The 17998-nt window shown below is 40.5% G+C and overlaps 1 protein-coding gene across 8 annotated transcripts in view; it reads left to right on the plus strand.

Annotated features, from left to right (window-relative positions):
• The first annotated feature begins 7669 nt into the window (after positions 1–7669).
• The window catches only part of LOC140494648 (protein unc-13 homolog A-like), a 425496-nt gene continuing 415167 nt past the window's right edge, over positions 7670–17998 (plus strand). For 5 of the 8 annotated variants that reach the window (XM_072594058.1, XM_072594057.1, XM_072594065.1 and 2 more), the window contains exon 1: positions 7670–8015. In XM_072594058.1, coding sequence (XP_072450159.1) covers positions 7994–8015 — 22 coding nt within the window. In that variant the 5' untranslated portion in view covers positions 7670–7993. The remainder of the gene's footprint in view (positions 8016–17998) is intronic. The other 3 variants (XM_072594062.1, XM_072594061.1, XM_072594064.1) reach the window with 1 other exon arrangement.

A 17998-nucleotide genomic window follows, 5' to 3' on the forward strand; every position in this document is an offset into this window, starting at 1 on the left:
GAGAGTCTGAATAAGCTGTGGCTGTTTTCCCTGGAGTGTTGGAGGCTGAGGGCCAACCTTATAGAGGTTTATAAAACTACGTGGCATGGATGGGATAAAACAAGGTCATTTCTGTGGGATAGGGAAGTCCAGAACTAGATGGCATAAATTTAGGTGAGCAGGAAAAGATATAAAAGGGACCTGAGGGGCAACTTTTTCACATGCAGGGTGGTGCTTGTATGGAATGAGTTGCCAAAGGAAGTGGTGGAGGCTAGTACAGTTACAATATTTAAAAGGCATCTGGAAGGGAAGGGTTTAGAGGGATATGGGCCAAGTGCTCGCAAATGGGACTACATTAGGTTAGGATATCTGATCTGCATGGACGAGTTGGAGTGAAGGGCCTGTTTCCGTGCTGTACATCTTTGTGACTCTATAACTATTTCGAAGAATTCTTGAAATGCCATAGCATACAAGTGGTGGAACACTTGTATTAGAATAAATAGATGCCTGACTACATTTTCGATCACGATGAGCCGAAGGACCTCTGTCCGTGCTGTTAAAGACTCTATTTGTCTCTCCCAAGCTTCTTATTTCCTTCTCCGCCATTTTAAACCCCCTGGGGAAGAGGGGTGAACCCCTCGCTCACGCTCTGAACAGCGACTCTGTTTTAAAGCTATCCTGCCTGATGACAACGTCTGCCATTTACAGTCATAGCCACTCAGTTATAAACCCATATTATCAACAATCATAAGGGAAGAGATAACATAAGTATAACTTTAAAACAAGAAGGTGCTTTATATTTGATTATGCTTTGAATACATCATAGGCAAGATCTCAACAACCTTTCTGCCAATTGTGTAAAAAAAAAGCCAGTGCAGTAATTTAGTCATGATGATGACGACTCTGGTCTTTAAAACACAGAAACTGGGATAAAAACGAATTGTGTTTGAACCGCTTTTTAAAGGAAATTGAAACTACGTTTAACATCCACAGCTGATGGTTGGGTATGCTTCGAAACGCAACTGGATTGTTACCTTCCTCTCATGAAAGGGCATTCGATAGACATTTTGATTTTTGCAGATAGTATATTCAAATTAACACTACACAAGAAATAAGTTTAAGAAATAAGTTAAAAATTAAGCAATATGACCATATAAAATACCCTGACACTCCCAGGAGAACATCAAAATTCATGCCGTATACAATTAATGTGCATTAATGTCAAACAGGCACTCTGTCAAAATACGGTTTTCATCTTTAAAACGAAATGTGGTAAGTCAGCCACAATATCATTGCGCCGCTTACGCACACACAATGTCATGATTAAATTACATTTCTTTCACTGCAAACAAGAGGCTTCCCAAACACGTTGTTTTCTCTAAAATAAAGATCCCGGTCACCGCGGAAAGCTGTAAAAAAATTGCCATTCGATTAGAACCAGTTCAGTGAAAAATCCAGCATCTCTCTAATGGGCGACAGTTTCTAGGAACAAATTCCACATTTTTCCATAGAGGGAGTACGCATCTTTGTCAAATGGTGGCGACATAGCTACTTTTGAAACTTACAACTACTCTTGGGTCTCGACCAAGAATGCTGACAAGGTTACATTATATTTGTACTGTAGCATGCAGATGGTACCATGATACATTATCTTAATTAGCGAGCTTTGCTGAGCGTCTGGTGATGCTGTCGACCTATTTCCGTAAATGGCAGTCATATTACAGTATATTTTCCTGCTTTGTTGGCACGTTGTGGATTTAGATATACCCCTTGAGCTTTGGCAGTTACTTCAGTGCCATGGTGTAAAATTCACGTGGGCAATCCGAAGGGGTTTATTGATAAATCCACTACCCACTGCCTTTTGTCAGGAAGTATATGATTATCACAGTTTGCGCTGTCTTCCACGGTTTATTAATTCAGGTTGAACCTGTTATTTGGCGTTGTGTGGGAGTACTGTACATTTGCCATCATCGCAGTTATCTACGTTATGGTTACAACTAGGAGGCAATCAATGGGGGTTTCAGAGTGTTCGCGTTTAGCAATGGGCCTTGTTCAGCTTTGTAGAGGTTTGATGGATGCCTGATAGTTCCTCGGATGTCTCACAGCATGTTTTCCGGCGTCTCATTTTCCACAATTGGAAGCTAGAAAGGATCGTGTCCTCTCTGTCAGAAGCGCATGGCAAAATTCTGCCTTTATTCCAACATTCCACAGAAACACTGGCAGGAGGATGGCACATCATTCGATGAATTTTACTTTTTCTTCTAACTTTCTTGTGAAGTTGCACTGCTTCACGACTGAGTCACACTGTGTTTTTGTGTGTAATTCGTCCACAGGGTGTGGGCATTGCTAATTGGCCTGGAGAAGGTGGTACAGTCTTTGGGTTGAAGGTATACCCACTGCTGGTATGAAAGGAGATCCCAAGAATGTATCCCAATAACAATGAATAAAGGCCGTTACAGTTCCGAGTGGCGATGGCATGTGACTTGGAAGGGAAGTTGCAGATGGTGGTGTTCCCAAAATCTGCTAATCTGGCACAGTTGAGAGGTCGGGAGGGCCTTGGTCTGTCTTTAGGCTGGGATTGTGCAGTGGAATATGGCAATCGAGTTTGCATATTCCACTCGGTTGGATCTCCTGTATTTGCCGTTGGTTAGATAGAATGCACCTGTTACCGGGAAGAAATATACAGTTCTGGGTGATGTCGCCTGGTCAGTTAGAAAGAATTTTATTTGCTGGTACAAGAGCGGTAAGATTCTGTTGGAGCTGCAATTGAGCTTTTAACGTTCTTTGAGTTTATTTGACAGCTTTTTTTTTACTTAAAATTGAACAGATTTGAATCGATTTTTCAATCTGTCTGTTTGACTCAAAGTCCCTTCTCTAATAAAACAGGATTGCAGATGCTGGAAATCTGTAACAAATAAAAACAGAACTTGCTGGAGAAACTCAGCAGGTCTGGCAGCATCTGTGCAGAGAAAGCAGAATTGGCGTTTGGAGTCCAGTGACCCTTTTTCAGAACGAGTCTCTTCTAACAGTTCCTTCAATGGCTCTTAGGTACCTTTTCCACCTGTTCACAAATAAACAATATGGGAACTTCTTGTGATTTCAAAATGTCTTGTACAACTTCATTGCGCTATTATGTGGTCCTTTTCGACGTTTCCCTTATTTTAATAAGCTATAACTAACACCAGTGTATTTGACGACCCTGTGCAGAACTGAAATCAGTTGCTGTACTTTCTACACTGTCAACGAGTAGCGGCATAGTGGAAAATCTCAAGACTATCTATCAGAATGTGGCGGCATTCTGACAGACTTGTACCGACCTTGTAAGAACAGAGCTCTAGCAATTCACACACGCACATAAAAACACCTAACGACCCGGTTTGTTGAAATCTCGAACAGTTCAAACGCCCTTTGTTTTGTGTATACATAATTACATTTTGAACTACGAGTGCGCACGAGGTTACTTTACATTCTGGGAGAGGTATTTTAAGAAGAGGGCAGGTTTGGTGCCCGCGAAGCCCGAACTAGGCGGTGCCCAAACAAATTCGGAGGAAACATCGCGAAGGTTTTGCTTCATTTTAATCACCATTTGCTTTCAAAGTTTGAAATTGAAACTGGTAGGAATGATATCGAGGTCAGCAAGTGGAGATGGAAGCTGGGCTGCTGCTGAGCAAAATTTGGGAAGAACTAAGGGAGACATCCAAGGCCTAGAGTGTATTTCTGTTTCTCCAGACATCCTTAGGAATCCAAACAAAGGGTAAACACAGGACTGCTGTACTTGCCGGTCCTTCTTTTAAATACTGTGTTTCTGGCATATTTGACATCACACACCTCCTACTGAATCATAGTTCAAATTGCATTGCATGTCAGTTATATAATCAATCTTCAATTCGTAGATTTAAATTCGAATGACGCTTTTCTACATAGAGATCCCCGACTGACTACAAGCTGCTGCAGCTGAAATGCAGCTGAGTGTGAACGGAGCGGCTTTGAGTGAGTGGGTTTAATCCCCTCACACAAGCCATTCCCACCGTGCAGAATGGAGACAGTGAATAAAATAAAACCGACTCTTGTAACTTTAAATAAAACTGAGCAGATAGTGAGTTTAAGTGCAGAAACCATACTATATTACAGGGATGTAATGTCTGTGCATTCATTGTAACAATACAATCAATTTCTATGAAGAAGGCAATGCCAGCCCAAAAACTGGAAGTATTTTTGCGAGCTAGAAGGATAATCCATTAAACTGCAAAGAAGGATCACATTTAATAAAAAGTAGGAAAGAACTTGAAGTAAATAAAAACACAAAACTCTGAATTTCAAAATGGATAAAGGAGGAAAATGCCTGTGTTTTTGGCATTCACGTATTAATTCATTCTGACTTTTCACCTTTTATTCATAATCACCTTCCAGTGCCTGGCTTAAGATGAATTGTTTCAGAGAGTCCATTAAGACTTCTTGGCATTTTGCCATAGTATTTTCATATTTGCAGAGCTACTGTCTGTTTCCAGGTTAGAATACTAGAATCAGATTCCAATCAGGAGAAGGGATCACAATTAATGATGTGCAGAGTATAAAACGTGCTTCACCCTTTACTGTATTTAATGGGCAACCAGAAAATGTAAAAATTAGTGTGAATGTTTATTGCTTCAAACAGTTACACAATGAATAAATGTAACATTTCAAAGCAAACCTGACGGTAAATGTCAAAATATGTAACTCCATTCTATTTCATATCACGTCACTCAAATTATTTTAAGGATAAATGTGTTTTTTAAAGACACTATTCTGAAGTCAAGTTTACTTCTCCACATAAAAGAAATGTTTGAGCGATGATATATTAACAGTGGAACTGACATCCACTGAGTTGCCTTTCCACCAATTCTTGTGTTGAAGAACTCTGATTAAATTTGTCAAGCACAATCTCTGAATGATAAAATCAAATTATTACTTTTTTTTTACAAAATGCTACTCCTTCAACCTTCTTCCAGGATATCACCTTATATTGTACCTGCTACAGATGTAAAGCTCACTGATTTGTAGTTTTGAGTATTATCTTGTTTCCATACACAGCTGGTAAACAAGTTTCAGTCTTCTTCTGACCAATGATAAAGCTGAATTTATTACACAGCTGACCTTACTTGAGCAATTTAGTGATTTGTTACAACGTAATGGCAGTGTTCATTCACTTCAAGGATATTTGCAATAATGTCCGGTAGAATAGCTGCTCTGTTTGACTACAAAAGAATGATTGCTACACTCCAAATGTGATTAATTAACTGAAACAATTTGAAACGTTTTAGCAAAATTAGATCCTATATAAATACAAGTGATCTTTATTGATAAACACTTCCAGTCAAAGATAATAGCACCACTGTGCTGCAGAATAGTATGTGCTTGCTTAAATCAACTTGCAAATCAACAAGATCACAATGGTCTTGTTGTCCTGCAGATGTTTTGCACTTGTCATCCATTGCACCACACACCACATACCAGTGAGCAGGGTTTGGTAACTACAATGTTTATTAGATCCCCAGACATGGTGTTGTATTCTTTTAGGCCAACCTGTAATTTAGGCCATTGACTAAAACGATAACTTAAACGATCTTGCCCAACATCTCACGCAAGCAATCATAATTAATTTTAACATAATTATTTAAATATCATGAGAATTTGGTATTAGGAAATAATTATCTATGAAGTATTTGTTTAATATTTCCAACACTTCTGTTCCTAGACTGACTATCTTCAAAATGAAGGTGCAATTGTGCAATCATTCATTTCTGGAAATTCTTGTCTTATTGCATCTTCAGACACTTTAGGGAAGAATGGTGAATTTTAACATGTTTAAGATTGGATGTATTTGGGTGGGTTTAGTTTGGGGAAGATTCCAAGGACAACGTTTTTTGGGCAGACTTGCAAGTGTGGTGGGGTAAAGCATTCCAAGGTGATTTTCCAGCTGCTTACCCACTCACCTCTTCACAGTGATTTGGTGAATGGTAGGTGAGGTTCTTAAGTTCCCAATTAATCGCTATTTTTCACCCAGTAACAATGTTCCGATTATTAGGAGAAGAACAGGAATCCCAGCAGTTATGCCTGTCTGGAGCTCAAACAGGAAAGGGTACATGAGGTAAGTGCTTCCTTCAACAATCCCGTTTTATGACAGAACATCACCTCTCAGTTGAGCACCTCCTCGCCCCCACCCCCACCCCCACCCCCCCGCCGACATCCCAGGCTTTTTCTGGTTAATGCCGACTGTTCTATGTGTCTGCTGGTTCACCGTTGTTGCTGCAGGAGCAGCTTGAGTTCCTCTGGCTCACAATCCTAACATAAATCAAAGAGCTGCAGCTGCTGGAAATCTGAACAAAAACAGAAATTGCCAGAGAAACTCAGCAGATCTGTGGAGAGAAATCAGAGCTAACGTTTGGAGTACAGTTCTGAAGAAGACTGATGCTTGGCCCGCTGAGTTTCTCCATCAACTTCTGTCTTTTGGGTCATAAGCCTTCCTGCTTGGAGTTGATTTGATCTGCCAGCCTCACACCATGTCCTGCTGGAGTTTTCACAAGGACGGTAAGCTTCTGGTATCCATCTGGAGTTACTGTGGAACGTCCAGTTATTTGGATCTGTCTGAAATTCTGGAATCTGACAGATCTGCCTTATTAGCTACTATCTGGGTTGTGTCTGGAGCCATTGTGATCGCTCTGGTGATGGTGAGATTGGTCAAGGGCTGATTGGATCCAAGTGGAGTTGCGGAGATCTGTCCGGACATTCTGGATATACACAGAGGTGTGACGAATTTGGGAACTGTCCAGATTAACTTTGATCTGTCTGGATTTGTTGGATCGATACAGCCCTGTTGGGATCTTTCCAGACTTCTGGCATCCGTTCGGAGTTGCAGGATGTTCCCAGAACTGTGAACTGTCGGAGTTGGGTACGCGTTCTCTGGGTCCTAGTCGGGATCTGTACGAAGTCGGTCGCGATTTCTCTGGACACGTCGGGATCTGTTCGGAAGTCGACGCGCTTTCTGCGGATCCCTGTTGGGATCTGTCCACGGTCTCTCCTGATCCCTGCAGGGGTCTGTCCGCGCTTTCTCCTCCTGGTCCCTGTTGGGGTCTGTCCGCGCTTTCTCCTGGTCCCTGCAGGGATCTGTCCGCGATTTCTTCGGATCCCTGCAGGGATCTGTCCGAGATCGCTCCGGATCCCTGCTGGGATCTGTCCGAGATTGCTCCGGATCCCTACTGGGATCTAACCGAGATTGCTCCGGATCCCTACTGGGATCTGTCCGAGATTGCTCCGGTTCCCTGTTGGGATCTGTCCGAGATTGCTCCGGATCCCTACTGGGATCTGTCCGAGATTGCTCCGGATCCCTGTTGGGATCTGTCCGAGATTGCTCCGGATCCCTGTTGGGATCTGACCGAGATTGCTCCGGATCCCTACTGGGATCTGTCCGAGATTGCTCCGGATCCCTACTGGGATCTGTCCGAGATTGCTCCGGATCCCTGTTGGGATCTGTCCGAGATTGCTCCGGATCCCTACTGGGATCTGTCCGAGATTGCTCCGGATCCCTGTTGGGATCTGTCCGAGATTGCTCCGGATCCCTGTTGGGATCTGACCGAGATTGCTCCGGATCCCTACTGGGATCTGTCCGAGATTGCTCCGGATCCCTGCTGGGATCTGTCCAGCTGCTGTCATCCCGCCAATTCCATTCTCGCGCCGCCCCATTGTGACGTCAGCCGGTCCAGGGGCTGCTCCCAACAAAATGGCGGCTGTGGAGTAACGGTCAGGAGCGGAGAGCGCGAGAGAGACACCGACACCGACAGTGAGGAGCTGCTGTCGCCAAGAGCGGGGCGACAGGGGCAGCCTCTCAATACACACTCACTAACCCCCCCCTCCCCCCCCACAAAAAAAGAAAAAGTAACGTACCGTGTATCTAACGGCCGGAGAAAGAGAGGGGGTGGCGCGAAAGTCGTCGGAAGAGCAGGAGGATCAGTGGAGTGTGGCCGAGGAGCGAGGAGACATGTCTCTGCTTTGTGTTGGAGGTAAGAGTCCCCCCCCCCCCGCCATCATTCCCCTCCATCCCTCCCCCCAGCCCCAGCACCCTCATCCCAAACCCAACCCCAACCCCTCCTGTCACTCACTGCTCTCACGGCGGCTGCGATTGTTCATCAATGAATGAACGGATATCAGCAGCCGCTGTAGACTTTAGTAGGAGCACGCGCACACACACACACAATTCATTCAGAAATTTTAAGCAAAATAGTCATTTAGTCCATTTGCATTCACCTGACGGAGAGCGAGGGACTCTTTCTCCAAGGGGGTGCTCTTTCTTTTGCCAGCGTTTGTCTGGGACGCTGTCAAACCAGGTGAAGCAAGTCGGGCCTCGTTACTTGAACCCGAAATAATATTTCGTTTTTAAAATTTAAAGACGTCAGTGGTGTGGCAGTTATTTTCTATTTGGAATGCGCTGGGCATTTTGTTTGGTTGGGACTTTCGAGTTAGTGACACTCTCATGCCACTATCACGTTTAATTCACTGCAGGCCATCTGTCAGATTTTTACCGACAATATACCGCACCTGGGGTGGGGATGGGTCCTGTTGGGTGGTTGTTTAGTGCACCCCCCCACTCTATTTTGCTTTATTTCAAGTTAAAATATTAACCGACCCTGCTATCTTTTATGTAAGGACCGAGGTTGTAGAAGTTACTTTCAAATTCCCGTTCTTTCTAAATAGCATTTTGGAACGATTCGACTGTTTAAACTAAACTGGAACAGTTTTTGTCAAGTAAATATGTTAAACATTCGGGAATTGAAACAAACTTAAAATTTTCGCATGCTTTCAAATCGTGTGCACTTTTTAAATACATGTTTCCGACGAACATATTTTTCAAATATTCCTTTACCATAAGCATGGTAAATGGACAATTTGTTCATTTTATTTTAACAAAAGGTGGCTGATATAGCTGTGTGGATTTTCCGTCTTTGTGCATTCAGTGCTCAGGGGAATGGAAATTGAATGAATGGAGGTGTCATGGCATCTTACTGCAGCCCGTCTGTCTGTGCTACAGTACAATGGACAGCTCCCTCCACCAGCACCTAACACAACAGCCAATGGTTTATTTCTAAGCTCATCAACACTCTTGTACAACACTTGGAAGACAATTGTATTCCGCTGACTTTTTTGACAGTAATATCCATTTAAAATATCAATTATGGACCATCACATGGGGTTTTATAAATGTGAAATAAATGGTGGGAGAATATTTTAACGACTTTAGGATTTATTGGATCCCCTGCTGTACATTTGGCAAGAAAAGTGGTTTCAGCCCTAACCTTATTTTAACAGTAGATGCACGAACAATTTATATTATTAACAGAAAATGAATATAATGTTTTTTCTGTTCCCCTGAAAATACAAAATCTATATTAAATTAGTATTTTATTGCAATTTTATTCACAAGAATAGAACTCCACTCTTCCCAGTGTTGTATTTTACAAAATGCATAGTTAAAACTTTCAGTGCTGATTTTAACTTATTGATTAACTCCAATGTTTGTAATAACAATGTTATAGAATATATTGTTGATGATATTTGTTAACATATTTTGGATTTGGGAATTACATGGAAGTGCTTGTGACCTTATCACTACTTTGTAATTTGCATGAAGTAACAATGAATTATGCTGCTGAAATTTAAATAATATTACTTTCCCCTCCAGTGAATTAATCATTTACAGTATACAGTTTTCTTAACTGAGTCGTAAACCACATGTGAGTCACTTCCTAAACATGGATATAATGTCTAAATTTGTATTTCAAATGAATTAATGGATTCTATTTTGATAGATCGCTATTGATTTTTGCCTATAAAGCGCTAGTGAATGAAACTGACAGGTAGATCAAGTTAGCTTTGTAATTGAGTTTTCACTGAAAGCATACTTCTACAACATGATGTCCTGCTTAAAATTAGCTTAGTTACAGGAAGTTTCAGATATTAGTGGGTTTGGGAATTAACATCTGATCTTTGGATTCTGAAAAAATACTCTCTAGTAAGTACAAACAAGTTTGATTCCTCTCATGATGGGATACTGCTGTATTCAGAGTTGGTCAGGTGACATTAATTTAATTGTGTTTACTTGTAAAATATCCCCCTGGTTTGAGAGTTAAATTTGAAATAAAGACAAAGTGCTGGAGAAAGTCAGCAAATCTGGCAGCATCTGTGGAGAGAGATACAGCATTAATGTTTAGAGTCCAGTATGATTTATATAACTTTGAAGTTATACTTGCCTAGATCCAGATGCAAAGCAAAGTTGAATTGGAATGATGTGTAAAATGTTCCTGCCTGGCTTAGGAAATAAAGATTACTCAAAATAACACATCCACATTTTGGCTTCTATAATCAGAAACATCAGAATTCTTGCATTGATTTTAAAAATGCATACATGAAACCTTGATATTGTAGTAGAAATTCCACAAAATTAATGGGATTAATAAACCTCTAGCAACAAATGTTATGCTTTTGCATCTGAGAGCAAGTTTCTGGTGTAATTAAAGAGTAACTAGTTAAGGACAAAGCTTATATTTTGCCTTTATCCTAGAATGCCTTTTAAGTTCAGACCAAAGCATGATTTAAAGTCATGCATTGATATAGGCTTCATGTATTTGAGTTGTGTCTTTGACCTCATCAAAATTCATGTAATCTCTTTGAGAACTTTCCTTGAAATTTTTAAAGTTCCAAATAATAGCACTAATAATGCATTAAGGTGGAGACCATTAAATATTGCCTCATGTACATATCATATTAATGGCCCAGATTTTACAGTTAGTGGTGAAAGCATGCTCTCCATTGACCTTGGGGCAGGCTGAAGATAGAGGAATGCTGTCTAAAGCATACATTCCTCTTTTTCAATGCTAAGTTGAATTTGATAATATTTGTAGATGGTCTGTGGAATCCAGTAACAGAATAGGCAGTAGGCAGGCGAATTAATCAAAAAGATTGAAGATTCACACAATAAAGGTGAAAGCAAAACACATGGAATATAACTCCTATATAGTCATTTCATTTTAAAAAAATTAAGTCAAATTTGGGACTTGAGATTATTTTCAGAAGTTAATGTTTTAGAAATTGATCGATTTTTAGATGTGCTCTGTGGGGTTAATGTTTCATAGCAGGAGAGGTTGAATAAGAGTAATTTAGTACACTGTTTTTCAACTGAGTTAACAAACTAATAATAACTGAACAATACTTAGTATTTTTCTAAGTTTTCTATGTATGATTTTTATATCATAAAAATATTGTAGTAGTAATAATAATATAAAGATGTTGGATAGCAACGGGTGATATTTATTCAATTTCTTTATGCAGAATGGACTTGTTGGGCTGAAGGGCCTGTTTCCACACTGTAGGGAATCTAACCTAATCTAATTGGTTTTAAATCTCCAGTACAAAATTTGGAATGTGGCCAAAATCTGTGGGAACCAGTACTAACTGGATGAATATTGTGGTCACCTCTACTAAAATAACATCAATCAAATGACTGATTTTTGTTTTTAAAAGAAGAGCTTTTAGGTTTGCATAGCAAGGTATTTAAATGATTGACATTCTTTTGCTTGCAAAGGATATTGGGAATGTATCCTTAACACACTTTGGTGAGATCAGTTGAGATAATCTGTTCTCAATCATTTAATGGCTGATAAAGCAATTTTGGGAAGTTGAATTCTACTACATATGCCACCCACATTGTCATATGGAATGATCTGTGCTAATGCCTTGTTGACAGGCCTATCATTTGCTTTGGAGCTCTGAAATCAGGTAACATGGTGCTGACAAATTCCTGCCAATAGCTGGGTTTGCCATTTGGATGGATTATCATTTAGAGTTTCCCACTTGTTGCTAATGAGGGTTTTTGTGTTGCTTGACAGACTTCATGAATCAGAGCTTTGGGCACACTATTGATTCTTTACATTGACAACCTCAATATATATTACGTTTTTGAGAATCTGATCATCTTCCATTTTGTGCACATGCCTTAGACAGCAAAACCTTCCTTTCTTGATTAATGTTGCCATGCATGACTTTTTTTTCCCCAAGAAGGAACTGCTTCATTAGTGATATTGTCTTTCTACGTGATACTGAGGGTGCATTGGAGACACCAGTGATGGCCTTTTTCTTCTTGGCAGTTGTAAATTGCCCAGGCATTGCTGACATATGGAAATTGCCGAGGATACAGCAATATGAAGATAAGCATTGTAGTCTTGCAGGTTATTTCTTGATTTTCTTTTGACGCCTGTGTTTAGTTAACCAGAGTTGGGGGCCCTTTATCCAAACTGTGTGCCCAGCTGTTTATCAAGAAATAAGTTGTCCGTCACTGTGGATGCAAGATAGGATAATTTTCTGAATGTTTTCAGTCGTGTGCTGTTGACTCTGAATGTGTTTAGAAACATCACACAATCTTATGTACTCAAACACATTGCGCAAGAGATCCATGAGCTTCAGCTATGTCTTCTCTCTGGGAAATTATAGCAGCAATGTCAATACACTGAAATCCAGTCATTAGGACATGCACCAGTTGTCTCAGCTGTTAGTCTTGATTGATAGAAGAGCTTCCCATTTGATCATTTATGGAGGTGTATTCCATTGGTAGGGGCATATGAGGCAGAATCTTATAGGGACCTGAACGATGTGGGCTATGGCAAGAAATATGGCAGAATCATATGAAAAGTCCAGTTAGGCCTATCTTGATGTCGGAAGCTACTTGCTTCATATTTTATCTATGTTCTGGGTGTCAAGGTGAAATTCTCACTAGACCGTGGTGAATTTTTTTTTAAGCAAGATTATTGCTTGTTAACTGCAAATCTTGCTTCATTAATATGCAACTTCCCATTCTTCCAAACCCATGAGAAAAGTAAACAGAGAATTCTTGACATGGAAGTCAGAGCTGCTTGCTCCATAGGACCCCCATTCTTTTACACCAGACACCTCGGGTCACGCAATATGGGCACCATTCCCACACAGGAGAAAGTGAGGACTGCAGATGCTGGAGATCAGAGCTTAAAGATGTGTTGCTGGAAAAGCGCAGCAGGTCAGGCAGCATCAAAGGAACAGGAGAATCGATGTTTCAGGCATAAGCCCTTCTTCAGGAAAAATTCCTGAAGAAGGGCTTATTTTTCCTGACCTGCTGCGCTTTTCCAGCAAATCATTTTTAAGCACCATTCCCACACACACCATGTCCATGGACTTTGGCATCTGATGTGTCAGCCTTTAAGAGCCCTCATAGCATACCTCTGATTCACAAGCTTATCATAAGACCATAAGACATAGGAGTGGAAGTAAGGCCATTCGGCCCATCGAGTCCACTCCGCCATTCAATCATGGCTGATGCGCATTTCAGCTCCACTTGCCAGCATTCTCCCCGTAGCCCTTAATTCCTCTAGACAACAAGAACCTATCAATCTCGGCCTTGAAGACATTTAGCGTCCCGGCTTCCACTGCACTCCGTGGCAATGAATTCCACAGGCCCACCACTCTCTGGCTGAAGAAATGTCTCCGCATTTCTGTTCTGAAATGACCCCCTCTAATTCTAAGGCTGTGTCCACGGGTCCTAGTCTCCTCGCCTAACAGAAACAATTTTCTAGCATCCACCTTTTCAAAATCATGGTTGTCAGCAGTGCTCAGTCAAGTCAGGGAGATTGTCTTGGTCAGGGAGTCTAGGGCATCTTCTGACTACAATCCGAGCCTTGGACATAATGATTCAACTGATTTTGGTCATCAGAGTTAGGATACTCTCCACATACATGGTGAGGAACCAAATGTCAAGCAGCCCACTAGCTATCTTGATTCTTTCTGCCCTATTGTGGACTTCTTCTTCCCCTGGAATGAGGCAAGCCAGAATTAAGGGAGATTAAAGTAGGTGGCACAGCTTTTATTCTCAGCACAGGTGGGAAGGTATCCCAAGTGAGTGAAAACACAGTACATAGGGCATGCAAGGCTTTGTGTCTGGTTCAATGTGGATGACAGTGAGTGAGGAAATGCTGCTGGCAATAGTGAGTAGTAGAGCATGCGCCTTGGAGGGAAGTGGGTGCAATATCAAAGATAAGTGTGTGGTATTGGAGAGAAGATGGTGAAACAATGGTGGAAGTAATTGACCTCCTTCCTACATTTGTGAATTCCTCCAGACAGCTGACACTGCACTGACCCAGGTGGCAAACCTCACACCAGCTTTAGTCTGGTATCAGGGGGAAGACAATGTTCTGCCTTTGCATCACTGCATCTACCAGGACTTCCAGATTCCTGGCCACAAAGTGGATTGTCGATTTCCTCCAGTTTGCTGTGTCCAGGGCAAATGTCAGGATCTCTGCAGGAATGTTCCAGACTGACAGCATTTGTCCAATGTGTACAATGGCCTTGTAAATATGGTACCTATGCCAGTGCCAGCACCAGGGATACTGATCAATTTCTGGAGAACCTGGCAGTGGCAAATTGCTCTGAGTGTGGTGAGTGGATGAATGGGGCTGGAATCTGATGGGGGATGCTGTAAAGGTGGGCTAGATCATTAATGATACGAGTTTAAGATGCCATGAGAAAATGTGCTAAGCTTCATGGAGGAAAAACTCTCCATGAAACTCTATAATTTAGACTTAGCCAAGAAAATATGATTCAGTTCATGGATGGTTCTGCTTGTTATCATGGAAGGACCATATGAAAGTGTAAAGTAAAGTTGAGTGTTCTCTCGTATTTTGAAGAAGCTCATTCTGCTCAGTCATTCCATTTAGGATGAGAAGGGAAAGATGTAAAAGGGACCTAAAGGGCAATCTTTTCATGCAAAGGGTGGTGTGTGTGTGGAATGAGCTGCCAGAGAAAGTGGTGGAGGCTGGTACAATTGTAATGTTTAAAAGGCAACTGGATGGGTATATATTAATAGGATGGGTTTAGAGGGATATGGATCAAGTGCTGGCAAATGGGACTAGATCATGTTGGGATATCTGGTCGGCATGGACAAGTTGGACCAAAGAGTCTGTTTTGGTGCTGTACATCTCTATGACTTTATGTCTCTAAATGCTTTTGTGAGATGCAAAAGTGGTATTTGCTGCTTTCTGCACGTCTGTTAAGCTGAGATAGTGAGAATGTGATTTCTGCTTTGGATTTTCCTGCTTTGAAACTACATTGTGGCTCTGAGTAAATTCTGATTAGTTGGTGGAACCTCATTTGAATGACCCAGGCAAAAATTCTGGAGTGATTTGCTTTTGTAGTTGTTGCAACCTTTCTTTGTAGGGCATGATCTTTTGTACTATGCTTATCCCAGTCTTCTTTCCAGCAGGTCCTGTAGGTTTGACAGCAGGTGGTGTTTTTCCTGCTTGAATAGCTTCGATTTCATACAGTCCTTTTCAGATGCTTCCCATTCTGTTTGGATGTCAAGCACAAGTAATGAGGATTCTGCATCCAGCTTATACATGAAGGGTATCTACAAAATATCATTGAACACAGGCAGTGGTCTTCTCTTGGGGTATTGCTCTATCTAGCCAACTTGCTTGTTCCTGTTTGTGCACACTTTCCATCTGTGATTTCAAAGAACAATTTTGGTGAAGGTGGGGCCGAGGGTTCTTTTGACACCATCCAAAGACTGTCAGCAGATTCACGGTAGATATGATCTTCTGACTTCCTTGGATTTAAGAGTTTTCCAAGATGGGCCTTGTACCAATCAATGAGCCTATTTGTTTCTTTGGCAAATATCGTTTCTACAGGTCTGTTGACTGACTGCAGAGATGTCCATGTTTCAACAGAATTGTGATAATGCCTCAGGTGGAAGGGGCTGCTTGTCATTGTCATCATCCTTTGTGCATGGAATATTCATACGTGACATAACATTGTGTTTTGACTTTTATTTTTTCTGTGGAAAGGTTTGATTTTATACTTGGTTTGCATTTGGTAGAATTTCAGTATATTGTACATTTTCCATTGATCACAACCTTGTGTGCACCTAGTCTCTGATGGTTGGAATATTTGCAATTGGTGTGCAAGCATTGGCAGTTGATAATTGTTCATATTTTAGTTTCATTTTCATTTTCTAGTGTGTTCTGAGAGTCTGTGAAAGCATTGCACATATCCACTAGGGACTGAACAGAAGACAAACAAAATATAAGGCCTGAGGTTGTTATGTCAACAATTCATAAATGTTGCCAATATGCTAGTGTTAACGATGTGGGTTGTAAGAGAGGTGCCTACAAAAATGTCTGACATTTGTATTTAAGTTTCAAACGAATTAAGCCATGACATTTGGAAAGGTAAATAGTTACGTTTACTATAAACCGTATCCTTAAAATGAAATTCCCCTATTAAAATTCTATTTAAAATCTTGTACAGATTATACATATTTCCTCTGGTGCTGTAGTAGTATCCCTAACTTTGGACCAGGAGGCTAGGTTTAATACCACCTGCTCAAGAGGTGTGTAATATCTCTGAACAAGTTGACTAGAAAATATCAGTATTTCTTGTTTATGGACTTTATAGTTGTCACAACATTTGACTATGCTTTTATGTCAGTATTTACTTTTGGAAGTTATGGTGATGCCTTCCATTTTGTTTGTTATGCTATCAACATTGTTTAAGTCTCTGGGCTAATCTTCACAATCAATCAGTTAGTCCCATTCCTTTGTTCTATCCTTTGTAGGCTTGCTTTTTTTTATTTCCTTCAAGTGTCCATTCAATTCCTTTTTGAAATCATTTGAGCATTTGCCTTCCACCTGCATGGTATTCCATTATCTTTTCACGTGTTCTTTTTTAAAAACACTTCATGTTTTGCCCAAAACTTTAAATTGCTGTTTCCTGCTCTTTTTGGGAACAATTTCCTTTATTTACTTTATTTAAACCGATCATTATTTTGTGCACCTTTTATGTGCACAATAAAATCTGAAACTGTTGAGGTTTTCTCAGTTACTTTCTTGTTATAAAGCCTCTGTTCATGGGTGCATCTCCAGTTAGATGCACAGATTAACAGTAAAGGATCTCCCATTTAAAACAAGAGATGAGAAATTCTTGAGGGTCACTATTCTTTTGTATTCTCTTCCTCCAGTAGCATCAGAGGATGGATCATTGAAGATGTTCAAAGTTGAATTCAACAGGTAGCTATTCAACAAGAACTTCTATGTTTTGAGGGGGTGGGGTTGTGGACATAATTGGTGGACTGTTGGCAATATGGGGCAAGTCAGAAAGTGAAATCAAGGCCACAATTGGAGCAGACACCTTTTTTGATTGGTGGATCAGGCCAAGAAGCTAATTAGCTCCTCATTTTGTGAGTACCTTTCTTCTTAGCCTCAACTTGCCTGTCACACTATTAAGCATGTAAGATAAATAGTTGCTACTCATTCTAACTGGTTGTTAGAAAATCATTCAGAGAACAAGCAGTTTGGATTAAGATATTTGTGACATAATTATCCTAATGACTTAACAATTGAAGTGATTTTTCAGTCAGGAATGATACACCTAATTACAACGTAGGGTTTCTGCTAGAAGAATGCAGTTTCCACCTAACTCCCTATCACAAGAGAATTAAACTTTGATTCCATACTTTTGACTAATCATGTCTTTTGATTAATCATAAAGAAGGATTTGAAATCCCTATAGACATTTGTAACATCGTTTTCTGCCATCTCACTCCTATCTTGGCTGATGAAAATAACATGAAGACAAATACCGAGTAGGAAGTTAAATTGAGAAATAATGTGTTGAAAAGATCATTAATAGTAGTTTAGTTGCACACACTATAATCATTTGCGTTGTTTTCAGGCTTAGAGTGAAAAGGACTGCCACTCTCAACATACTTTATAATTTAATAGTTTTACATCTGTCCTTGCCTTGTTATGCAATTACATTATTATAATGTTTATGACTCTACCAATTATTGTACTTGCCAAGTCATAATATTATGGTGTGCAATACTGGTCAAAAGAAATTGGCATTTACTCTGGAAACCCTTCTAGGCACAAAAATATAACAGAAAGCAGTGCTTAGATGTCTCCTTTGTGTTGCA

This window comes from Chiloscyllium punctatum, chromosome 24, assembly GCF_047496795.1.
Source record: "Chiloscyllium punctatum isolate Juve2018m chromosome 24, sChiPun1.3, whole genome shotgun sequence".
Classification (NCBI taxonomy): domain Eukaryota; kingdom Metazoa; phylum Chordata; class Chondrichthyes; order Orectolobiformes; family Hemiscylliidae; genus Chiloscyllium; species Chiloscyllium punctatum.